The sequence below is a fragment of the Falco punctatus genome, assembly GCF_963210335.1.
Source record: "Falco punctatus genome assembly, chromosome: 6".
NCBI classification, from domain to species: Eukaryota; Metazoa; Chordata; class Aves; order Falconiformes; family Falconidae; genus Falco; species Falco punctatus.
Genome location: NC_137585.1, coordinates 62,665,132 through 62,690,072, shown reverse-complemented (window position 1 = coordinate 62,690,072; position 24,941 = coordinate 62,665,132). Strand labels below are relative to the sequence as shown.

The 24,941-nt window shown below is 50.6% G+C and overlaps 2 protein-coding genes and 1 long non-coding RNA gene across 9 annotated transcripts in view; 2 read left to right on the top strand and 1 right to left on the bottom strand.

Annotated features, from left to right (window-relative positions):
• Nucleotides 1–11,720, bottom strand: part of PLXNA4 (plexin A4) — a 470,690-nt gene extending 458,970 nt beyond the window's left edge. For 3 of the 7 annotated variants that reach the window (XM_080393431.1, XM_080393432.1, XM_080393433.1), the window contains exon 1: nt 11,451–11,719. The gene's annotated coding sequence lies outside the window, so the exon portion shown is untranslated. Of the gene's footprint in view, nt 1–11,450 lie in introns of all 7 variants that reach the window. The other 4 variants (XM_080393434.1, XM_080393435.1, XM_080393429.1 and 1 more) reach the window with 4 other exon arrangements.
• A 124-nt stretch (nt 11,721–11,844) lies between these two features.
• On the top strand, nt 11,845–21,999 carry LOC308066313 (uncharacterized protein). The gene is made up of 2 exons (XM_080393442.1): nt 11,845–12,836; nt 13,831–21,999. Exon 2 carries the CDS (start codon nt 20,854–20,856, stop codon nt 21,961–21,963), a length of 1,110 nt encoding a protein of 369 aa, XP_080249568.1. The 5' UTR covers nt 11,845–12,836; nt 13,831–20,853; the 3' UTR covers nt 21,964–21,999.
• A 59-nt stretch (nt 22,000–22,058) lies between these two features.
• The window catches only part of LOC308066318, a 230,422-nt gene continuing 227,539 nt past the window's right edge, over nt 22,059–24,941 (top strand). The window contains exon 1 of the long non-coding RNA XR_013929134.1: nt 22,059–22,981. This is a non-coding gene — a long non-coding RNA (uncharacterized lncRNA). The remainder of the gene's footprint in view (nt 22,982–24,941) is intronic.

The window sequence follows — 24,941 nt, the reverse complement described above, 5'->3', positions numbered from 1 at the left end:
ACACCATTTATTCCCAGTTCTGCAGTGGAACAAAACCTCAGACATTTTCTTCCTTTCCCCCTTCTCCTTACAAGCTAGAAAAAAATCCCTCTCCCACCAGTGTCTGATCAAGGGGTTTTGGAGGAAAAAAGAGAACTGTGCTTGTCCTAAATCCCTCCTAACTCTGGCTGTGCAGCAAGGCCACTCTTCCTTCACCGGTAATCTCATCCTGGACCTGCAAGACCTTTTCCTGAACTGTGAGAAAAATTGGCAACGAGCTGTGAAAAGTGAAGGGTGAACAGATTGGCATTTTCTAACCACTTGTGTTTTGCATTTGTGTGTAGAAATGTGCATATAAATGTGTATTTTTATGTATATGTATAAAATATACACACACATATATATATGGATGCATGCATGTAGTTGTATTTAAAAGAAAAGGGACTGCAACTTCAACTGCAAAATAACGAGAGAGCTGGGTATGCACAGGCAGAATGATGCAACCCAAATCTCTCTCTTACACTGTAGGACGATCAAGACTTCTCTGAAATGAATGCAAAAAAAGGGCACAAACAGCTGGAGAAAGGGTGATACATGTGAGAACTGTCTTTTCTCTGGCTCAGGCATAACAGAGAGAGAAAGTGTGTGTGTGTGTGTGTGTGTGCGCGCGCGCGCTGCAGATGAGTCAAAGTCTGAGGGCTGCCTTGTGTCAGCCATTGACTGTGTCAACCACAGCAGTTCCCGACAGCCTTTAATAACACTGCTTACAGACTCCGGAGCAGGGCGGCACACAAGGGGGGAGGTGAACGTTTCTCTTGCAGGCTGGCACATAAACCATCCCACACCCTCTCCAAAATGTGGTACAGGCACCCACTGATGGCTCCATAATTGCAGCCCACACAGCGATGTGTTAATTCTAAGAGGTAACATAGGGCACAGCTGGGAGCGCAACCTTGGGTACATGGGAGTAGAAGGGGAGTCTCATGGCCAGGAGGATGTGGGGGCATGCTGGGGTCAGGTAAAGGTGGACCAGGTGGTGGCCTGGGGGGACCCATCCCTACCTCATTTCCCAGTGTGACACCAGGTGCCTCCATGGATTCACACCCTAAACACACAGGTTTACACTGGGAAGCAATCAGGAGACAAGAAGTTATCTCTACTTCCATGCAGAACAGGTAAAACAGAGAAATATGTACAGACAAGCAGGTCACATCAAAAATACTCAAGCCCTGCTGTCTGCCTGCAGCTTGGTTCCCCAGCATGAAAGTGGAAAACAAGTCCTGATCAGGTCTCATGGATGCTGGAAAGCTCAGACTCGCGAAGATGTTAAAAATGCCCAGCGTAGTTCAGATTTAGAAAGCTTTGGGAAGAGCTTCGGAGCACATCATGTTCTGATTATTTACTTCTCCAAGCTAAGGAGAGACCTACTTCACACACCACCTCCTGGAGAGGCGGAAAAATCAGGCATGTAAAATAAGAAGGGAATGGAAATTGACTTGATAGTTCCTTCCCCTTCCTAATGGGGAATACTTACCTAATTATGCCCGCTTGCCATTTCCTTTTCCTGCTTTCTTTGAGATATTATGCAGAGAGAAATTTGTCCTAAAAGTTGTTACTTTCATTCAGAGGCATCCCTTTGAGCTGTCCGCCTTGCTAAGGCAGGCAAAGGCAGCAACTCCATTATAAAGGAGGGAAAAACCCTCCTGAATGGCTCTGACAGGCACTGCCTTTAGCATCCAGCTCTTGCTACACATGGCTCACCTCTCTTGCCTCCCTTCCCTGTCCCTCACCCAGGCAGAGGGGTGCAGCTCCAAGGGTGCCTCATGCCTCCTGCCCTTGCTCAGCCAAGGTGAGCAGCTCCTGGCCTCTTGGAGCTACCGTGAAGGCCAGGCAGGGAAAGCCAGAGGCTGCAAAGATGCTCTGAGCCCAGCAGCCAAAATGTGTGCTCTGTCCTCAGCAGGCATTCGGAGAGAAATCTGGGACCTGATGGTCTCACAGCTGGTGGGATCCAAGGGGGCACCCCACAGCAGTCCCAAGTCCATGCCATCACTTGGATGACTTCTCTCCAAACGCGTCAGTGTCACAACCTCATATCCAAGCAGCTGGCTGCAGCTCAGGGTGGAGAAAAAAGGGTGGTAGAAGCAAACTATGACACCTCCAGGCCCACACCAACATGGGTGACCCAACGAAAACAGAGCAAGCTTTCATTTGCCACCGCCAGCTTCCCTCCTTTAGGGGAGGCCCCATTTAGTGCTACACTTCATTGCACCAGGAGTAGGGGAGGGATTGGCACACACAGGACATGCAGGAGCATCTCCCACCCCAACAGTGCTCCCAACTATCAATACAACAGAGGCAGGCTGGATGTGACCCTGCACTGACAGCTGAACTTGTGGGATGGGTTGCAAGGATTTCTGTCACAGCGACAGGTGAGCATTCAGCCCTCTAGACCCCCACAGTGGACTCCCCCCCTCCCCCCCTCCACCTCCAGCCTACACTTCCCAGGAATGCACCCCCCCCCCTCCCTGAGCCCTACTCTTGTACCTCAGGTGTTTTTTTCTCTTCTCTACAGGGAGCACAGCTTCCAAGAAGGAAAATACAAAGCCCAAAGGGATTGACTTCAAGCAATGAAGCAGGCTTTGCAAAGGAAGGTGTTTTATTCCTGCTCGAGGGGGTGCTTTAAAGAGCCTTCTTTTGTTTCCTCAAAGGTCGGGAAGGCTGTTTCCCAGTCCTAGCTTGGCAGGCCGGGGAAGGTGGAGACTAGGAGGGATTCAGAGAACTTCAACAGTCACACTCTGCAAGCAACAGCAGAGATTTCCCCAGGCTCAAGTCCCCATATCCAGTATCCTGCGCTGGTCCAGCCATTCCTGCATCCCGCCCTGCCCCGCAGGGGCTCATCCCCTCAGGGCAGCATCTGCACCGGCTGCACTGCCAGCTGAGCCCTGCACCTGCAGCAATTGTGCAGGACGTGCAAGGAGGGGCTGAGCCATCCCCCCTGCAACTACACCAGCCAGCCCTGAAACTTCACCTCCCAGTTCCTAACTCTGCATCAAGAAAAGCTGTGTTGCTTTTCTTTTCCCCCCCTTTTTTTCTTTCTCACCCCTCCACCCCCACCCCACCCCCAGGCATTTTCCTGAGAGTCCTTCAGAGCTAGGAGGGGAAGAAGGAAGAACTGCGCAGCTAATCCCTGCTGCCAGCAAAGCCAAGCCCTCCCCTGCCCCAGCCAGAGTGGCAAAGCAGCCCTGTTCCTCCCAGTGCCTCTGAACGTCCCCCCATCCTTCCAACGATTCACCTCCCGGTCCCACCAAGCCACCCCTCTGCAGTGGCTGAAGCACTTCAGGGCTGCCATGGTGTGAAGGGCAGCAGGGTGGAGGAAGGTTTCCTTGCAGAGCCACTTCTGCAGTGCTTCCAGCTTCGAGGGGAAGCCACGAACCTGGTGGCTGCAGGCAGGGGACCCACGCATCTAGCTTTGCATCCCTGTTGCACTGCCCAGCTGTGCATTCTCCAAACCTATGGATGCATCCAGAGAGCCTGTAAATGCTGCAACTCTCAGCCAGAGCATTGCTCAGCACCCAGCCTACAGAAGATACTTGCTCCTACCCCCATCCCACCCCACGCATTCCTGGGGAGCAGGAGCCCCTGAAGCAGGCTTTGTCCACCCACGGCAGCTGGAAAGCAGTAGTTAGGGCAGGCAGAGCAATACCCTTAGCACCACTTGCTCTGCTTGGCATCTTGCAGGCTGAAGCCAGCCTTGGAGGGGCCTCCTCTGCACAGTCTGGCTGGGTGCCCAGCTGCAGGGGGGCTCAGCCTGGGCAGGAGCTCAGGACAGGAGTACCAGAGGAGCTTCCCTGCCTCCCAGCATGGAGGGATGGGTTTGCAGAGAGTGGGGGGACTTCAGCAAACAACAAGGAGCAGCGCATGCAAAGAGATAAGAGAAGGTATTTACCAGGCAATCGCTACAAGGTCCTGTGAATATAGTATTTGTGATGGATGAACAGACATATTATTACAGAACTTAATGCAAACCCTTTGCACCAAATGGTGACATGCGATTACTAGTTTGGAAATAACTAAGCTCATTATAATGAAACGCTTCACTCAAATCCCCCTCCAAAGGATGGATCTGACGAAGGAAGGAACCTGTGACGGGAACATACTGGGGGATTTGTTTAACCAGATCAGCCTGCTGGGCCAGCACAGCACGGTTGCTTGCCTCTGGCGTGGCTAAAGCCTGGATTGCTGGGAAGTGTTAACCCACCAGCCTGTGTGGACAGGGTGGGCAGTATCCTACACCCAGCTTTGGGCTCTTCTTGGCACAGCCCTGCATTTAAAAGATGAAAAGAAACACCTTTCAATAATAAATAATAATGCTAACTATGTGTTTCTATAGCAACTCATCACCATAGCAGCTAGGCGCAGGAGGAAAACTCAGAGCTCATCCTGCCGTCTTCAGGGTGAGGAGGCAATTGCCCTCATGGAGGTGGCTTCGGTGGTGGCAATGCTGGGACTTAAAGCAACAAGTCACCCTCCAGGTTGCCTCTGAGCACTGCCCACCCCAGGGTAGCTGTCTGGGAGGGGACTGGATGCTCTGGAGAGGTGGAGCCTGGGGTCTAAGGCGTGATGGGGGTATGCAGCCTCAAAAGCATTAGGCATCGAGGTCATTGCAATCCTCCAAATGAGTCCTGGGGCTCCAGAGTGGCTGGAAGGAAAGGGACTGTGGTAGGGGACGAACCCCCATCCCCCCAGGAACATACTGTGAAGGGTAGAGTACAAAGGGTGAGACGCCACCAAAAAGAGGGAATGCCCAAAATTAGCTGTACAAATAGCACCCTGTCCCTAAACACATACACATCCCAGGGTAACAGCTCACAAAACTCCACGTGTTGCTCTGCTACTACCAAGAACCAGAAATTTGCACCAAAACCCTGACAAACAAAAGGGGTTTCCCAAAAGAGCCCAGAAACTCACTTTTTTAAAGCTAGCAAGTCAAGCAGATGTGCTCATCCTAACTTGGGTGTGGGGCTTAGGGGTTCTCCCCCCCAAAAAAAATTGCCCATTAAAGAAAAATCCAAGCAAAAGCCTTTGATTAGCTCCACAACTGGTGTGGTTGTATTCCCAGCTCACCTCCTCTCCCTGGCAGGGATGTGGTGACAGAGCCTTTTCCTCCAATGTAGAACATCCTCCTGTCCCTCACCACCTCTGAAAGCCTCTTCCCTGCCAGCAGAAGAAGGTGACACTGCCCAGGGACAGGACAGTGGCTGTCAGTGACCTCAGGCTGGTGAGTGAGTTCCTGATCAGAACCTCCTTGATTTTATCATCTTACTTTCAAAAAGTGAGTCATTTGTACAGGTCATTAGAACAAAACGACTATTAGATGATAGTTAAAGGGTCAGTCACTTCTACAAGACCACCCCCGTTCGATAGATGGGGAAACAAGAAGCCAAGGGACTTCTCAGGGCCATGGGGCAGCTTTCCGGCAAATCAAAGTCTCACTTTGGCAGCCCAGAATAAGTTTCCCTAAACTAAAATAAAGCTGTGTTGCACACCAAGCACTTGCTATTCCATCAATAGGCAATTGTAACAGGATACACCTCCTTAGTCTCTAAATGAGTTTTCTTTCCAGCACTACATTATAGACAAATCCCCTGTCACAAAAAACAAATAAATCCCTTTTCACAATCAAATATGCTCTAACCAAGTCAAACAGGGCCACACGCACGTGCAGTGAATCTGCAAACCTTTTCCCAACTTCCCAGCATGACCATCTTCCCTTTGGGGTGGCGGAAAGGCAAAAAGGAAAGAAAAGAAAGACCATTTAATAGAAGAAATGAAGTGGCAATTCCCCAGTTCAGCTGGGAATCAATATGTGGGCTCCTCGTGGTTTCTGTTTCAAAGGGGCTCTCGCTGCCGAAGCCCAGAGTGACACCACGCCAGTGCTTGACTTATGAGTACTTCATCTCGGCAAGATATTTTTAATTTAAATCTTGCTGCAGTTGAGTACGAAGCCATCCAGGCTTTGATTTACTGCTAATCTGTCACTCCGATTCCTATAACTCTAAACTCAAGTCACCAAACAGTTGTAACGCCAAGGCACTCACCAGCGAGGTTCTTCACGAGCATCGGGGGGCTGCTGGCGGCAAGTGCAAGTTCCTCACTTCAGAGGAAACAACAAGCACATAAATATTAACCCTCTACATGCTCCCTGAGTCCAGCATCACTTCACTATTTCAAAGGAAAACAATACTAGGATTAAAAGAACCTCCTCCACCCTCACCTTTCCTCCCCCATGTAGGGTTTTATGCTCAAGGAGAAATAACAAGTGGGTTGGGGTGGCTCATTTTGCAAACATTTACATGCATTTGATGTAGCATTGGCTGCTAGGGCTCACCAGGCACTAAGATTTATTCCTCTGGCCCTTGCATGAGCTCAGAGGAGGGGGAAGTGTGTGAGTATATATCATGCAAATGCCTGTAACGGAAACCTATTCCATATTACCGGCATTAGATACACACATTCGTCCCATCAGAAGGACAAGGCAAATTCAAGTGCCAGTCAGCTCCACTAAATTTATTGCCAATGGTTGGGTGGGAATGCCCCAGCAGGCCATTGGTGTACGGATGAAATAGCAGGAAAGAAACCCAAGAGATTAGGCATGAAAGCCGAGAGAGATGGCAACATGAGGTCTCCCTTCTGAGTCACCAGTGCAAATCCAGCCACACTCAGCAGCAGGTGGTGTTTATTCCTATGCAAAAGAAGCCTATGAATCTCAGCCGCTTGACTTTTGGGGTTGGAATTCTGTTTCTTGGCATGCAGTACTTAAAAAACACTGGAAAGCCTTCACAGCAGCAAAGCCTAGAGTAAAAGCAAGACAAGAGTGTCTGCAAATGACCTCTCTCTTTCTAGTGGAACCCACCCTGTGAGGTCAATGCCACCTGCTGATAAGCAGCATAGTGGGGATGGAGGTTTCAACCCCATCACTGCTCCCACTCAGGTCTTCAGGCTCTCCTATGGCCCAGAGAACTTGGTGTCTTCTATCAAACATTACTGAGATAGAAGCAGCTGGGAACATTGTACTTCAGCAAACAGGTGACTTCCTCCGTGGCTCCAGGAATCACCTTTGAAGAGCACATGTCCCCAGCAAGGCTCATGTTAGCTGGCACACTGAGCTGACTGGGCTAGAGGTGTCTAAAATGAAATGACCATTGGGTTTCCAAACGAAAGAGTGTCTGTTCAAAACCTTCAGAGAACCTTTAAGGGCTCAGGGAAGGTTGGGTGTTTTGGGTTCTTTGCAAAGGAAAGGGTTGCAGAACAGATACCACACAACACCTGCTGCCGCTGCAGGAGATGCAGGGCAGAGGCTTGGCACCTCTTGGGTGGCTGCTTAGCACCTTACGAGGTGCAACCAAGTAAAGATGAGGCAAACTTAGCAAAGCACATGCACCAACAAAGAACAAAGAAAACCAGATAGTTCCAGTGGGATGAGTCAAAACAAAAACAACAGAGAGGAATGCCAGTTCCAAAACATCACCATGCACACTATCAGTATCACAGCACATTGCATTTTTGCAATGATCTCTCCATTCCCAAAGGTGATTAAAAACATTTTGTAACTAATTTTAAAGATACAGGGACCAAGATTCATGATGGCACAGCTGTCCCCTGGCCAAGGCAGTAACGCAATATGATATTTTCTCATTTTAAAGCACCCATCTGTCATTTGAACTTAAAAAATTTCAGTCTTGCTTGGTCCTGTTCTGACCAAGCACTGTTCTTGGCTGTTCTTGAGCACAGGCTCAATGCTCTCATCTCTAAGTACCTCTTGGGGTTCAGTTTGCATTTCATGGCAGTGAGTGAGGATTCCCATCAACAAATGCAGACTAAGCCTTTTGCCTCCCTGTGCCTCGGTTTCCCAGTCTGCACCAGGGCAATGAGAATACTTTCTCACTGTTTTACAATACTTCAGAACCTGAATGAAAAACATCTGAGGAACCCTATGTATTTATTCCTGTATTTTTTGTTGCAGGCCCCTTGAAAGCTCAAACCTAAGGAATATAAAGTGCTTTTCACCTGAACACAGTCATGCAGGGAAGCATGCTCGTCACTGATACCCTGCAGTAAGTCAGTGGGTTGTCCAGACTCTGCAGGGACGGGAAGTCTCATTGCCTTGGGCGCCTGGAGCACTCGGCGTCCATTAACTGAGTGTTGCAAGCAAGAAGGAAGGAGTAAGAAAGAGCCCTCTGAAGCCCTTTGTCACACTGGTGGGGACCAGAAAGGGCTTTTATTTGAGCATCAAGCAGTTTGAGGGCTTTACCATGGGAAGCAGTCATAATCCAAAATGCATCCCTAACTGGGGAGGGGAATTCACGGGCAGGGCATGAGACTTCTAAGTCTCAGAACTGCGGCTGCGAAGGGCTGACATTGGGCCTCAGTCTCAGCTACGTGGGACCTCACTTCAAGGGACTATTGTGAATAATAAATCACAAAGAGCTAAGTGACTCCCAGGACAGCATACCATTTTGCTTGAAAACACTTGTAGGCAATGCCAAGCCTCAAACTTGGGCAGTGCTAGCTCCAAAACTCAAAAGCCCTACCTCTAACACCCTCCCCACCTAGGATCCCAACACAGAGCACAAGCCTATCCTGGCAACATCATTCTCAGCTTTTTAGGAAGCTTTTCAGTGTTCCCTTCCAAACAAGAAATTAATTCCTAAACAGTGTTAACCCTCAGCACACCCAAGTATCGTAAGACCTTGCAAGGCTTTTCACCCTGGAGCATGTGAGCACGCAAATCAAACCCTGACCCTCCTGGAAGGAGGTAGGTTTTATTGCAGCCGCTCAACATCGAGGAAATTGGGAGACAGAGACAAAGCAATTCAATAAAAGGCAAAATGATGCAACACAAAAGGGGCTCCAGCATCCCTCCTAACCCTGCAAAAGTAGAGAAGTCAACACGAAACTGGCTCTGGCAACCCTCTGTCCCCTGGGATCTGGCTGCCAAAGGCGGTTTCTGCCCTCCCGGCAGCAGATCTCAGCTGCTTTCGTGGCTGTGCTGAGCCCTTTGCTTTGCCACATCCACAGGCTGTCTAGCACTCGGCTTGCTGCGGGTGCAGAGAGGGCTGCTGGCAGGTGAGTGAATGAGGAAAGGCTCGAATATTTCCCATCCCTGTGGAGAAGTTCAGCATCTCTCTGAGGATTTGCAATAGCACTCATCCCTCCACTAGCCAGGTGCCGGATTGCACGCTGAACAGATTTAACACCCATCTTCAGTGCCTACAAGGCAGTTACAATCATCAAGCCAAAGCTTCCCAACAGCACCGTGACTGATCATCAGCCTGTATTTTAAAACACACGTCTTGGACATAAACAGCACCTCGATCATGCGGTTGTTTATTTTGCATCTTATTGATGTCGCCGAGTGCTGCACATTTAAGATGGGACAGAAAGGAAAAAACCTTGGACTGGTCCTTTCAGGAAGGAGACCCCCCCGTGGAGGATGGGTCTGAGCAGAAGAGGGAAGAAAATCCCAGGCTTTCGTGACAGCGCTGGGGTTGCATGTTTAAACCTGGCTGCACACGGAAAGCAGACACACATCTGTTGCACTGCTTGAAGCCCGGCTCTAGTGAAGGATCCCGCACACAAACAAACAAACACACTTTCCGAGGCAATTAACCACAAACCAAATGCTGCTCGCATCCCCGAGACCTTAAGACAGTGGCTTAGCCAGGGGGAGGAAGCATCTAATCTCACACTGAGGCACACGTTGTAATTAAAATCAGAGACGCGAAGGCAAAGCAACCCCGTGCTCCAGGAGTCCTACCCGCTCACGGATTTAACCGGCTTCGATAGACAAGACCCGGGTGAAACAGAGGACAGATAAAGCGAGTAAGTTAGCATGCTTCATGCCTTCCAAAATGTTTGTGCAGGACTGGTGCATGCTCAAGATAAGTCCCTAGAAGGCTGCGAGAGTTGCATCGGCTGTAAACCACCACCACCCCACCACCCCGCCCCGACACCGTCATTGTTCGCCCAGAATAAGAGCACCCCCCGGCAGCCCCGGGGGTCCCGGTCCAGACCTTCCCTCCCTGCGGGGCTCACCCCCGCAGCCGCGGGGAGCCGCAGCCCCCTTCGCTTTCCGCAGAACCTCGCAGCCCGGCATCGCATCTCAGAGGCAGCGGGAGCCTCGGACCGTCAGGTGCGCTCCCAGCGCCGTGGCGCGGCTGCCCAGCGGCGCGGCCGGAGCGCACGGCGGAGCGGGCGCGGGGGCAAGTTTGACGGGAGAGGAGCGCGGCCACACGCTTTCCACCTGGCCCCTTCCTGAAGGCGAACCCTACAGATCCTACACCCGAATCCGGCACGGCAGAGACTGTGTCCCTTGCCAGTACAGGGAGCAGATGGGGCCCCGGGAGGAGGGTTTCCTCTGGGCTGGGTATGTAGCAGCCACATGCAGCCGCTACAAACCCAAACAGCACTTAGCCCTGCTGGGGCTGAGCAAGTGGGTTTGTTTATCTGGGAGGAACTCATCTGCTGCCGGAGTATTATATTTCCACCAAAACCATGTGCGGCTCGGTGTTTAGATCACTTCTCCCTGTCTACATAATTTAAGGGCATATGTCTGATAAACGAAGAGCATCAATACGCAGGTTTCGGTTGCAGCACACACATGCACGGAGGGAGAGGTGTTTATCGGCGCTGACTTCGCAGCCGGGATTTGGGCAGTCAAACTCTTCTGCACCTTGCAGGAAGGGAAACGACGGGGGTGTCCCCTCTTCCCTCCCAGGTGTTCCCCGCCGGGGGAGGGGGGGCTGTCCCCATCCATCGCTCACCCGGGAAGTGTGAATCCTCCCCGGGAAAAGGGCTCTGCCTCCAGCCCTGTCCAGCTGCAGCCTCATCGGAAGCAGGAAAAGTTTGCAAATGCCTCCAGCCCCTCGTCCGAGAAAGGCTCAGGAGCACCGAGGTGGGCAAAAATACCCCCCGAGGGGAGGAAAATCCGCAGCCGGGGAAGGTCGGGGGTGATTAGGGACGGGCTGCGACACTGAAGCTGCTGCCTCCGGGGAGAAAAGTTGAGCCTTGTACATTGGGAAAAAGCCATCGGGGACCCGGGGGTGGGGTGGGGGAACACTGGGCACCGCGTCCCCTCCGCGCTGGGGATGTGGAGGAGGGGGATGCCGGGGTCCCCGCTGCGAACACCCCTAGCAGCCTCCCAAGCCGACCCGGGAGGGGCGGAGGGGCCGTGCCCGGCCACCCCCTGCTCAGCCCGCTGCCGGCGGGGGTCCCTGCCCGCCAGCCCCGACCCCCTCCCCACCACCCGGGGGTGGGGAGAAGCGGCGGGGGGAGCCTTCCAGGGCCCCCTCTCGGCTCCTGCCAGGTGTGGGGGGCAGGTACCGCTGCAGCCCCGCCGGCCCTCCCGGGGCATCCTCCGCGGCATCCTCCCGCCAGCCCCCACTACCCGGGCGGGGCGAGGGGCTCCTTACCTGGGAAGGCTCCTCGCTTGCTTTGGGTGGGTTTGGATATATATGTGTATTTTTTTTCCTCCTCTCCTTTCCCCCCACTTCAGTCTTCAGAGCAGGCGCCGCATTGACACTGCAGATGGTCTCTGTGTGCGTGTGTGTGTGTGCGCGTGTGTGTGTGTCTCTCTCTCTCCAATCCCAAATACTCCACGGAGGCGGAACACGGAGCCCCTCTCTCTGCACTGGGCAAACCGCGTCTGGCTCGCCCAGAGCCGGGGGGGGGCAGGGGGGGGAGAAGGGGAGGGGGGGAAAGAAATGCAGCTCCACTTTTCACTCCCCCCCCCAATTACCCCTTCCCTCCCTCCCCCAGCCCTTCCCCCCTCCCCCCCCCCCCCCCCCGCCTCTAAATCAGCAGGGAGGGGGGGAGACAGGCAGCCGAGCTGGCAGGCAGGGTGCGGGCAGGGGATGCGCTACGAAGCCATGCCCGGCTCCGCGCCCGGCTCCGCGGCCGCCGCGCCGCTGCCTGCCCGCCGGGGAGGGCTCGCACTGCGGCTGTCTCGCCAGCCCTTCCTCCCTAGCCCTCCTCCCCAGTGGTGGCTGCCGTGCCGGCTTGGACACCCAGGCGCTTTTGCAAACACAGGCACACGCGCAGGCACACACCCCTCCGCCAAAAAAAGACGGAGAGGTGTGGAAGTGCGGTGGCAACGTGGAAGTGCGGTGGCAACGCAAGCCCAGCCCGCCAGGGAGGGATAATGATAATAATTTTAAAAATGACAACGATAATAATAAAAAAATAAATCCTTTCTGTTCTTCTTCTCCTTATTTCCCTTCCCCCCCCCCCCCCCCTTTTTTTTTTCCAGAGAGAGTGGCCAGTTGCTCCTCCTTTCGCCAGCCCACCCACCTCTGGGAGAAGGGGAGAAGGCGGAGGGCGCAGGTTGTCTCTGGAGGGGGACCCGTAAGCCGCTTTTCGTCGTCCTAAAGTTTGCAGGGGATGAGGACGGGGACGGGGACGGGGACGCCGCCTCTGAGCGCGCCCGGAGCTGCGAGCGCAACCACTCTCCCACGGCTACATCTCCGGCTGCCTTGATTTCTCCTCCGGGTGCCTTCCCTCGCTCCTACTCACTACTGACACCTAGGTTCTCCAGCCTGATTGGGCTAATTGGGAGATGTCGCTACCCCCTCAAAAAAAAAAAAAAAAAAAAAATATCAAGGAATCAAACGCATCTTGTTGGCTCCCTCCATCACCTCCCCAGAAACGCCCTTCTCTGCATCGCAGCTCTCGCTGGCATCTGCCTCCCCCTTCCCTCTCCAGGCTGTGCCCCGCTCTCCTCCGGCTAGGACGGAACGAGGAGGGGAGCCGATCAGAGCGGGTGTAGGGAGGCTCAGAGGAAGATCAATCTCTCAGCTTGGGTGAGCAGTAATCCTAGAGAGCGGCTGCAAGCTGCTCTGCTCTCTGGGTCTTCATTTAATTCCTGGCAGCCGGAGGAATAATAGTATTTTTTCAAAGCTCTTAGTGCTTACTGCCTGAGTTTTGTGGCCAGCAAGCTGCTGGCCTGGCTGGCCAGACTGCCCTACAGAGCAGACCCCACTCCGTGGGTTTATTCCCCCCATACAGAGCCCCAAACTCCTCTCTGCAGGTAATATCAGGGCTCTCCTGGAGCTGAAAGCAGAGCAGGCAGCAGATGGTGGGAAGGAAAGCAATGCTCTCGGGGTGTTGATAGCAGCACGTAGCAACAGGGCTGCCTCCCTGTAGAGACAGGGGAGCCCTGACACAGCTAGGATGGGCATCTCACAAAGGTCTAGGGAAGAGGAGAAGTGAAGGGGAAGCAACTGGAGAGACCCTTTCCACTTTCAGGGGTGTTTGCCATCATCACATCAGGGCAGGGAGGGGAAAGGGGAAAACCCTGGGAGGGAGCCTGTAGCTTCCCCTGACCCCATACAAGATGAAGGCATCCAGTGGAAATGCGGGGGGGTGGGGTGGTGGTGGTGGGGTGGCTGTGAAGGGTGTCCCACTGCTCGCTGTGATCAGAGGCAGGGATTGCCTCTCAGGAGGTATGTTGTAGAGCACCACACACAGCAGGACTCCCCCTCCTCCCCACAGCCTCTACCATTCACAGAAAATCAGGCTTAATCCAAGCTTTGTATTTTTAATTATCTTAAATTTATGCCACAAAACACGGGGGCCGGGGGCTGTCTATTTGCATCCTCCAAGATATTTATTTTTAAACAATATCATGTTTTTCTTTAAACAACTTTTATCTCCCCAGCGCGTGCCTGTGTGTGTGCATGTGTTTTGCCTGAGCTCTGGTTTACATTTCCTGATGGATGGATGGGGATTCAGAGCCCTTTTTTGAGGTGGTGCATAAAATGTATTTATTATTCTTTATCTCCTGCCTCTTGCAAGGAGTCATTTGTTTTCATTCAGAGGAACGAATACTATGTGAAGCCTGAAGAGTAATAACACAGCAAAATGACAACGGAAGAGCGAGACAGAAATCTGAGAGATACAATGGCAGGTTAGTAACCTCTAAAGATCACTGCTGTTGTGAGCAGTACAGTATTATTTAATGTCCAGTCTGGCTTGCAGCTTCATTTAATAAAACATATGAAAATCTCTTGGAAATTTGGTCTTATATTTAAAACTGGGCTGTTCTGCTAAAAAGGGATAATCTGGATACACCGAGATTACTTCCCACTATCTGGTGGGGAGGAAGAAATTAACACAAATTCTTTCTGCTTCTTAAGACAATGGCATGAGTCAATATATGCCTGTGCCACTTGGGATCATAAAGAAACGAGTGACAAATGAGACTTTATTTATAGGCCCTTTCATGAACTAGGCAGTGGGGGCGGAAAAGGGTGAGGGCTGGAAAACCCAAATGACCTCCTCTGACCTGTGAATAGCTGCAGTAAAAGGGCCCAAGGACAAGGAGGGCTCAGGCTTACCCTGTTGTCATCAAGTGGGTATTTTGCCCCCGGCCACAGTGACAGCAAGAGATCATGGGTCCCTCCAGAGAGGTGCTGATACCCCTCACTGCCCCACTCCCAGGGGAAAACCCACCAGGGCTCAGCACAAACAGCACCACAGCTGCTCACAGCATCATCTGGGAGGAGGAAAAATCATGCCTTCTCCATCCAAATGACCTCCCATGCCTGATTTACCCCCTGCTGCCCCAAACCACCCACTTTGTTCCCCATTGCTCCTAAAGTCCTGGATGCTGACAGCACCATGTTCCTCCCTGGCTGGTGAGCAGGACAGCGGCAAACAGTGCGCACATCCTTTCATTTCATGCCTTGTTACCTGAGCCACACACAGGGATCCCTTCCAACAACAGCCAAAGAGCAGAAAACCCATTTTTCTGAGGATGTACATCTGTATGCTTGAATACTCCAATAAAAAAGTAGGGGAGCCAATTAAAAAAAAAAAAAAGAAGTAAAGAAAAAAAGATAGAGAAAAAGCAATCTAAGAAGTTACGTTGGGGTTTGGGGTCTCTATTATTATTATTTTTCCCCCGCCATTTTACAAGTTTGTTAAACCAACATGGTATTTAAATTGCTAAAAGCTGGATCTGCTTGTTACGGCTCCGGGTTTGTGCAGAGCGCGGCAGCCCTAAAACCTACATAGCAGCGCCACCTGCAGCGGCCGCGCTTGGTGGCAGCTCTGCAAACCCCTAAACAACGGGTGAAATCTTTTTTTTTTTTTTAAAAAAAAAAAAAGCCGGGGAGAGGGCTGCTAGCTTACGAGCTTGTTCCTCCAAGTCTCTATATCACCCTCTCCCACTCTCCAGTCTTTCAGGTTGTTGGAGTTTTAAACAACTTGCCCCGCTCTGCTAACACCCGAAAGAAAATTGGCCTCTCTAGCTGTCATGGTCCCCGCTGCTGACAAAGGACGTCTTTATCGTGCTTTGGGAGGGTGGAAAAATTCATTGCGTGATGTTTTAAAGCTGAGCCAAGGCTCTGTGTTGTCACTCGTGACACCCTGGGGAGGGACGGGGATGAGCTCTGCCCCTAAAGGTCGTTTTCACTCTGGGTGCTGGCTGCCGGGGTTGTTGTGCTGTCAGCTTTTTGGCAGTTTTACCAGCTTCAGGAAGGGTCATGTTGATAGAAAATGAGACAAAATTTTTACAAAAAAAAAAAACAAAACAACCCAAACCTGCAAGACAGGAAGTTTGCAGAGAAGATCAGGATTGTGTCACTCGGTTACCAGACACTGCCTTCCCCTTCAGTCAGAGCCTCTTTGCAACCAGTTTCTAATCACAGGTGGAGAAAAGTCCTTGAGAGGATCCATCCAAGCCATCCTCCATTTGTGCTTTGTCCAGCATGTCTTTGGAGTCTCAGGGGTTTGCACATTGGTTTATCTAAGAAACTTGGGGTGTCCTGGCACGGAGCAGAGCTGTGCAAGGTGCCCGTTTTCCTCTGCCACTGATTCGTTGCACAGCTTCTGGCAACTCCCTTAACTTCCCTGTCAGTCCTTGCAAGTGTACTTTTTTTTGGCAAATTTCTTAGCAGGACATTTATTAAATAACATTGGCATCCGTTATCTAATTTCCCCCTTCTTCTAGCCCTTTAGCAGCTATGATGCAGTGTCAGCCAGAGGTGAGGTTTGCCTTTGTTTTTACCACTTGTCTGGATGTTTTCTGAGGGAAGCAAAACCTGCTTTTACATTGCCCCAGGGAACAAACCCAGTAACTGGCAGGAACCACAGCCCTGCAGGGTCTGACTGTCCCTTCCCTTGGCTCTGTTGCCAGGGCTCCTTCCCATCAGTATATACTCCAGTCCATGTTAGCATCTGGATTCAAACACTAGGTCACCAACCCCACTTGAGTTACAGGAAGCTTTCCAGAATTATTCAGCCCCAATCTCCCCTCTTTGTTGTAATTTCCAGGTCTTTGCCTCCCTTTCCATTAGCTCTTCTCTGCTCCCCTGCTCCAATTCATCCCTCCCCATCTCTACCTTGCCAGCAAGGTGCTACTGCCAAGTACAGCCTCTTTCCAAGCAGCCCTGGGGATGAGAGAGGTGCTCATTCCACATTCCACATCCCCTGCCCACCCAAAGGGGATTTATGGTGTACTCAGGCTGACAGCATCATCGGCACATTTTCTCCACCCCATCTGACCTCTCCCTTCCCAGCCTCCCCCTACCAACTCAGGAGTGGTCCCTCGGTTCACCCCCTGCCCTCCCCCTTGAAACTCCCCAATGAACAATTTTTCTCCTTCTCCCTTCAAATATTTGTCGACCATTATCGCCGCCGGTCACACCCAGGCTGTCATTTGTCCAAACAAAACAGAAGGGGGATGGCTGCAGAAGAGGGGCAGATGGACAGAGGCAGGGTGAAATGAGAGCCAGGGGAGCAGTCAGGTCATAATGATAAGGAGAGTATAAAACACAGGCTGGGGCTGTTGAATTAAATGAGGGGATGCCTGAGAGGGGCTACTTCAAACCGCAGGAGACGAGCAAAAGGGAATAATATTGAAAGCAGGCAGGTGGAGTGATAAGATACAACCAGAGAAAGTCAGAATTTTTGTTGTTTTTTCATTTTGGGGGACAATGCAAGTGGTAAGAGCAATCAATCCCTGCTCAGGAGGGCTGGAGAGCATGGCAGGAAGATAAGGAACAGGGAGGTTTTGGAGGTGGAGGGATGAGATAGAGAAATAGGTAGAGAGGCAGAGGAAAGCAGGCCCAGGACATGCAGAAGGGGCTGGAGACTGTCTAGAAGGAGGGAGAGGAAGGCTGGATGCTGACACTGAGGGCACACAGCATTGAAAGGGGCTGCTGAATTTGGCTAAGGAGAAGCAATGCTCAAATCAGAAGAAATCCAAAGGAAAATAGGACAGTCTAAAGAGGGGAAGGGCCTAATCCAGAGATTAGGGCTTTATTTTGGGATTTGAGAGCTGGGGTCAGACTCACTGCTGCGATGCAGCTCCTGGGTGATGCTCCAGTGGGTATCACAAATGCAGTAGAAAGGATGGGAGCCAGGCTGGACTTGCAGGGATTTTCCCAGGAAGACCCAGAACTGCACAGCCCTTGCAATTGGCAATAAATTTGGAAAGGTGTTTCGGGAAGTTTCCCTCCCTTGAATAGTGGGAAAAGGAAATGCAAAATATCCTTTACAGCCTACCAAATCTCACAGCTAATTGTGGATGTCAATCACGGCTACTTCTGAACAGGGGATATTTATAATGCCTCTTTCCTACGTAGCTTTGGCATTTTCCTCACTCAGAGAACATCTACCCAGCCACCTACTTCCAAAAAACTTTTAGGAACAAGATCATCTCTCTGCCTGTCAAACATGCCTGAACCTGCCCCAAATGAGTGGTGGGCACTGGTAGATAGGACGGTGGCAAAAGGTTTGTTTAATTAGAACAGAAAAGAAAAGAAAAACCAGAAAAAAGAAGCAAACCAAGCCCAACATTTGTGATTTTTTTTTTGTTGTTATTGTTGCACTCATGATTTTTAAGCCAATTGAATGAAAATAGGAGGGAGGGAGAAGAGGGAAGGCTAGCCCATATTTTTTAGCATGTGGGGTTGGCAGCACGCAGAGTTACCCACTTAGTGAACGTGGGAGACAGAGACGGGGAGAAGCATAAGCTCATCTTGGGATGTTGCGGGAACCCCAGTGAAGAACAGCTATTCTCATATGTCAGCTTCATCACCATGGTATCAGAAAGGAAGAACAGAAGGAGAAATGACAGAAAACAGGGGGGTGTGGGGCAGGGTGACTTGAAGAAAGAGAAACAGGAAGGGGAAGTGAAAGCCATCTCCCCGATGAACAATATCACTTTTTAAATAGTGGGTACATGGTCAGTCTGGTACCCTGGGTTTACAGATAGAATGATGCTGCTAGACCTTTTATAAAGTACCCTTTAAAATAGTCCTACATTCACAAGAGCATGTCCTCTCTCGAATGCTGAACTGGGGCTTATTCAACAAGCCTTTCCTAAAAGCTGGGGAAAAAAAATATATATGTATGTATAAAAACAGGACAGCTGCCTTTTCCACTTTGTTTACTGGTAGAACCTATACAAAACAGCATTGAATTGCTTTCTTCTCATCTTGTGTTGGGTGGTTTCATCTGGTGAAAACGGACTGCGCTGGAGGGCAGCTTTGAAGAGCTATGACCCCTTTACAGTGTTATAAACTGATGGTGCAACAACTCAAGAGTACAAATTCTAACTTTTTTCTTCTAAATCCAAACTTTTTTACTATCCTTTACACCTCTGAGCATATACCAATTGCCAAGCAGATCAGGATAATGATCTGTGAAGGCTGAAATTCAGCCTTTGACCATAGCTACTGAGGATGCTTGAAACCACCACCCACACTCACATAAGCAAAATCTGGGACAAGAGACTTCTTCTTTATAGGGTAACACCCTGCTATTTTCCATGTTACTCCTATGGATGTTTTCATCACCAGTATTTATTTATTTTTATTAATCATGCTGAGATCTTCACCTCCCTGATTTCTCTACTTCCCAGCTTCGCGGGAAGATCTCCTTCATTCAGGTACAGCAAAAAGGGGCACAACTTATTCTTGCACCCAATTATTTCAGTTATTTTCCACCACTCTCCCAAACTGTTCCGTGCTCCTTTTGAGAGTCTGCTCATCCCAAATTCCTCCCATGTTTCAGAACATCTGCAACACCTACCTCTTCCCCGTTTCTCTTTCCACCCAGACGAAGCTCTCCAAATTCAGGGGCTATCTCATGTTGTGAAGTTACTCAGCACTTCAGTCAAAGCCTTTGAATAAAATGACCCAACATTATTGCTTTAAATCCGGGTCATTTTGTGCAGCTCCTGGCACCAATGTCTCGTTAGGGCCTTTGAATTAAATAGCTCCACTCATCTGTTTGAAGCCATTTGACTTCTCACCCAAGCAACCTAGCAGCAGCATCCCTCCCCCTTCCACTTCAGCCTCCTAACACCTTTCTTGCAAATCCCCACCAAAGAAATAAAAGCCACTGGAGGTGTAAGCTGAGCCACGCATGTTGTAACCCTTTATTATCTGGGGAGACTCACTCAAATGTACAGAGAGATAATGTTAATGGAGTGATGCATTTTGTCTGATCTCTAGCTATCTCTGAAAGATAAATGCCAAGGCAAAGTAGAAGCACTTAATCAAAAATAAACCACCTCAACATGATGTGGTTTGGGGCTTTTTTTCTCCTAAAGAAGCAAATCTTGGTCCTGTCACGGCATATTATTTTGCCAGCATTATGTTTGTTATTTCTAAATAATTCTGTTTAGTGCTGGTGATGGGTAGGAGGTCTGAGATAGAAAATCAAATTAATTAGAGTGACCCAACAAACTTGTGTTTGCATTGCAAGATTCAACATGGCAGCAAATCTAGCTGAGAACAAATTGCATTCAAATTAATTTAGGGAAAATAATTTGGGGCATATCAGGTTTGTTTAGGATCAATTTTAATAAGCTAAAATAAAGTCAAGGCAGTGGGTGATACCATCAGCCAGTCAAAAGCCAACTTTGATAGAGGTTTATACAGCTGAATGACAGTTACTTTCGAAACCATTATTAGAAAAGCTTCTTTTTGGAGTGGCTCAGACAATTAAAAGAGCACCTCAATTACAGCCTCTGGAAATATTAGTAATGAATAAATTATCCAGTAGGTTTAACCCTCCCTTCCTTCACATAATTTCCAAATAATTAAATTCCTTGCCACATTTTGAGACATTGTATTAAATTTACCTGCAGCAGAGGATCAGAGAAAGAGGTGAACCCTGTTTCATCCATTTGACTGGTGAGAAGTGCTGCATGCTCTGATAGATTAGACATGAGGTTTTGGGGGGTTTCCACAACAGGGTTATATTTTGTAAGTGTTTTCTTGGCATGTCCCTGACCCAGTGTTTTTGCACAGGTTACATATGCTGAATGCACACAGCAGGACTAGGTCATGGGTATATAAGTCTTCATGCCCAGACAGGATGCATGCATGTTTGGCCATCTCTCGCCTGCATCCCAGAACATCAGGAATAGACTCATGGAAGGCTAAATCAGCAGGAGAGGTTAAAGAGCATCAGATGAGCCTCAGCTGAAAGAGGCAAAGCCATGAGGAGCCTCAGGTGTGTTCATCATTGAGTATGGGCCTCTCCTAGATGCTCTGCAGTGCTCAATAAAAGACCTTTAAACTAGATTTGAAGGACAAATGGGATAAAACCAGCCTTACCAGAGATAAGCCTGGGGGTTCATGCCAGTGTTGGAGGGATGATGTGCTAGTGAGGTACTTCTGTCCGCTGTCTTGGTGGAGGTAGGGGTTGGAGACCCCTGTGGCAGCAAAGACGCAAGGGTTATTGCTGTGTTAGAAACCAGAAAGCGCCTGAGAATGGTCACGTAGGAATTGGGGCTTCTCCTTCCAAAAAGGTGGTGGGATCAATAGCCCAACTGAAGTGTATCACACCAGTGCACACAGCATGGGCAACAAGCAGCAGGAGCTGGAAGCCCTGGTGCAGCAGGAAAGCTGTGACATAGTCGCTATCACAGAAACATGGTGGGATGACTGGGACAGCTGGAGTGCTGCAGTGGGTGGCTGTAAACTCTTCAGAAGGGGTGGACAAGGAAGGCGAGGCGGTGGGGTAGCCCTGTGTGTTAGGGAGGGTTTTGACGGTCTAGAGCCTAACGATGGTGACAATGGGGTTGAGTGTCTGTGGGTAAGAATCAGGGGGAAGGCCAACAAGGCAGAGATCGTGCTTGGAGTCTGTTATAGGCCACCCAACCAGGCTGAAGAGGCAGGCAAAAGGTTCTATAAACGGCTGGGAGAAGGGTCACAATCGCTGGCTCTTGTTCTCATGGGGGACTTCAACTTACCCATTGTCCACTGGAAGTACAACACAGTGGAAAGAGCTCAGGAGGTTCCTGGAGTGCGTGGAAGAGACCTTCCTGACACAGCTGGTGAGGGAACTGGTGAGGGGAGGCGCCTGCTGGAGCTGTTGTTTGTGAACAGAGAAGGGCTGGTGGGTGATGTGAAGGCTGGAGGCTGTTTTGGGTGTAGTAATCATGAAATGATAGTTTTTGATTCTGAGAGAAGTAAGGAGGGGGGCCAGCAGGACTGCTCCCCTGGGCTTCCCGAGGGCAGACTTTGGCCTGTTGAGGAGCCTGGCTGGCAGAGTCCCTTGGGAGGCAGCCCTGAAGGGCCAAGGGGACCAGGAAGGCTGGACCTTCTTCAAGAAGGCAATCTTAAAGGCACAGAGCAGGCCGATCCCATGTGCTGGAACACAAGCTGGCAGGGAAGAAGACCGGCCTGGCTGAAGAGAGTCCAGTTCCTTTGGCTGGAACTCAGGGAAAAAAGAGAGTTTATGACCTTTGGGAGAAGGGGCAGGCTGCTCAGGAGGACTACTAAGGCTGTTGTGAGGTTACGCAGCGAGGAAATTAGAAGGGCCAAACCCCAACTGGAACTTAATCTGGCTACTGCCATAGAAGACAATAAAAAAATATTTTATAAATACATTGGCAACAAAAGGAAGGCCAAGGAGAATCTCCATCCTTTATTGGATGCGGGGGCAAAACATAGTGACAAAGGATGAGGAAAAGGCTGAAGCGCGTACTGCCTTCTTTCCTTCAGTCTTTTAACAGTAAGACCAGTTCTTCTCCCAGTACCCAGCCCCCTGAGTTGGAGGATGGGGATGGGGAGCAGAACGAAGCCCCCAAAATCCAAGAGGAATCCAAAGGCCTGTGAGACTGTTTCCCCCCGCGCTCTCCTGGAGCAGTCGGCTGCTCCGGGCGCGGACGGGCTGTTCCCTGGGTAAAAGCTGCCGGACGGCCGGGCCCAGCGCCTGGTGGGGACCGGAGTGACATCCCGCTGGCGGCCGGGCACAGGGGCTGTTCCCCAGGGACCAGGGCTGGGGCCAGCCCTGCCGGGTACCTGCACGGCGCTCGGGGCGAGGGGACGGAGCGCGCCCTCAGCCCGCCTGCGGGTGACACCCGGCCGGGGGGCGCCGATGTGCCGGGGGCAGGGGGCTCTGAGGGGGCTGGGCAGGCCGGGCCGAGGGGCCGAGGCCGAGTGTGTGAGGGGCTGGGGGCTGGGGGCAGGGGGCTGGGAACTGCCCGGGGGAAAGGGCCGGGGGGGCTGGGCACAGCCGCTGGGCAGGAGCCCCCAGCGTGCCCAGGTGGCCAAGGGGGCCAGCAGCGCCCTGGCCGCTGTCAGAAGCGCTGTGGCCGGCAGGGCCGGGGCAGTGCCCGTCCCCCTGTGCTGGGCACCGCTGCGGCCGCCCCTCGGGGCCTGGGCTCAGGGTCGGGCCCCTCAGGGCAGGGGGGACGCAGAGGGGCTGGAGCGTGTCCAGAGCCGGGCAGGGGCTGGGGCAGGGGCTGGGGGGGGGCGGCGGGGGGAGCTGGGGTGGTCAGCCTGGAGAGGGGGGGCTCAGGGGCACCTTCTCGCTCTCCAAAAGTACCTGAAAGGAGGTCGTAGCGAGGTGCGGGTCAGGCTCTTCTCCAAAGTAACAAGCAACAGCACAAGATGAAAACTAGGGGAGGCTTAGATTGGATATTAGGAAAAATGTCTTCACGGAGAGGGTGGTCAAGTGTTGGAACAGGCTGCCCAGGGAGGTGGTGACTCCATCCCTGGAGGGATTAAAAAAAGTTGTAGATGTGGTTTAGTCATGGACTTGGCAGTGCTGGGTTAACAGTTGGACTCACTCTTAAAGGTCTTTTCCAACCTAAACAATTCCATGATTCTATGCTCCAGTCCAGAGTCAGCTGTTCTAGCTGTGACTGGAAGCACTATTGTACAGAAACTTGCTCCTGCATCACAGCACAATAAATTCAATGAGAATCTTCCCTAGGGCAGCCGGTCTGTATCACACAGGACTGCGGGCAGCATCCCCAGCCCTGTAGATACCACAGCCCTGTTTTCAGCCACCACAGGAGTCACAGAATGGGCCAGGATAAAGCCACACAATTCAAAATAGATATTAATCTGTACAGCTTCACCCATGCTACACTTGCTGCACTAGGGTAGCAAAAGAAATACAATTTCCTCTAGGACACAAGCCTTAATCCTCAGGGTTTTACCTGCCAGGACAATTTTATTAGTCTGATTTAAGTGCTGCTTTCACTCCCTCCCTATTATCCTTTACCTCAGAGGACATCAGTGGCTGATGGCCAACATTTGGAGGTACCTGTCTCTTACCACTTCTGTCAAATGAGCATGCGATTGCAAATGGAACATGCCAGGCCATAAGACATCATAGAAATTTAAAGACCTCCCAGTGATTTATGTCTCTTCAATCAAGGGCTTTTAGCATTTCATTAAAAAGCTACAGGAGTTGTCTTTATTTCTGAAAAATCTATCTATGGTTGGGGGAATTAGACAACATGAAACTCTCTAGAGCAAAGGTAGAGAAGGTGGGTAACAGGAGAAATAAAATGTTTTTTTCTCTTATGGCTTTGAGATCTTGCCATAATTTAAGCTGATAGATTAACCTCCATTGTTTTCAAGGAGTTTGAGAAACCATGAAAGATTCATCAGAGGATCGTGCTAAAGAGGCAACAGGCAGCCTCTTGCAGAGAGAATGTACCATGCAGAAGAAAGAAGGGTCAAATGAAGAAGATGGTGACAAAGGCCAAGTCTGTCCCATCCCCCATGCCTCCTGCAGGTCCTTGTGATGCTCCCCTGGTAGGTGGGAGAAAGCTCTCTAAACCCCTGCCAGGGTTTGGGAAGAGAGAGGGTTTGGGACACCCAGCATCCAGCTCAGGCAGCACTCTGCTGCAGATATCCCTCAGCTGACACTCAGAGGATATCACACCTTGGAAAAAATGTCTGAATATTCCCCAAAAGACTAAAAAGGGCTATTTTTTATTTTATTTTATTTTTTTTTTTTTTTTGTGGCTGAGCATCAAAGAAGGCGCTGAGGTGAGTATCTTAAATATAAATATCTCCAAAGATGAATCCTACCCTGTGACTGATGTAGCAGAAGAAAAACAACTTTGTGAGCTTCTTGCTGGCATACCTTTTACACAGTTCCTGCTCAGTGAACATTTTGTGATTTCTAAAGAGCAGAAAAGCATTACAGGAAAGACACAGAGCCTCTCCCCTCCCACTGGTGTCCCCGCAGCTGAGCAGTCCATGAACTCATGTCTCCCACAGCCACAGGCTAAAAAAAGTACTTCTACCATTGCCAAAACTGCCCAGAAAGAAATTGCATTATTTTTCCTGACAATTTCATTATATGTCTGAAATAAAACCGACTGCCAGTTTAATCTCATTTGTATGCTGTGTGGTAGATATGGATTTGGGCATCAGGAGGACTCAGCTTTGCCCTGGCAGGCTGGTGACCTTGAGGTGGAAGTGTATTTCTACTTGTACTACTTCTCTTCTTGAGCGGAGACTTAGTTTTGGAGCTGTTTGCATTAAGGGCTGCCTTTTATTATGTATGTGGGTGCCTGGCGTAACAGAGATGTGATCTTGGTTGTGGCCTCTGCAGCTTCTCTAGTACAAACAATAATTTCCATTCCATCTATTCTTTTGTTTGCTACTGATCTATATTAAACAGTTGGTGATTACTAC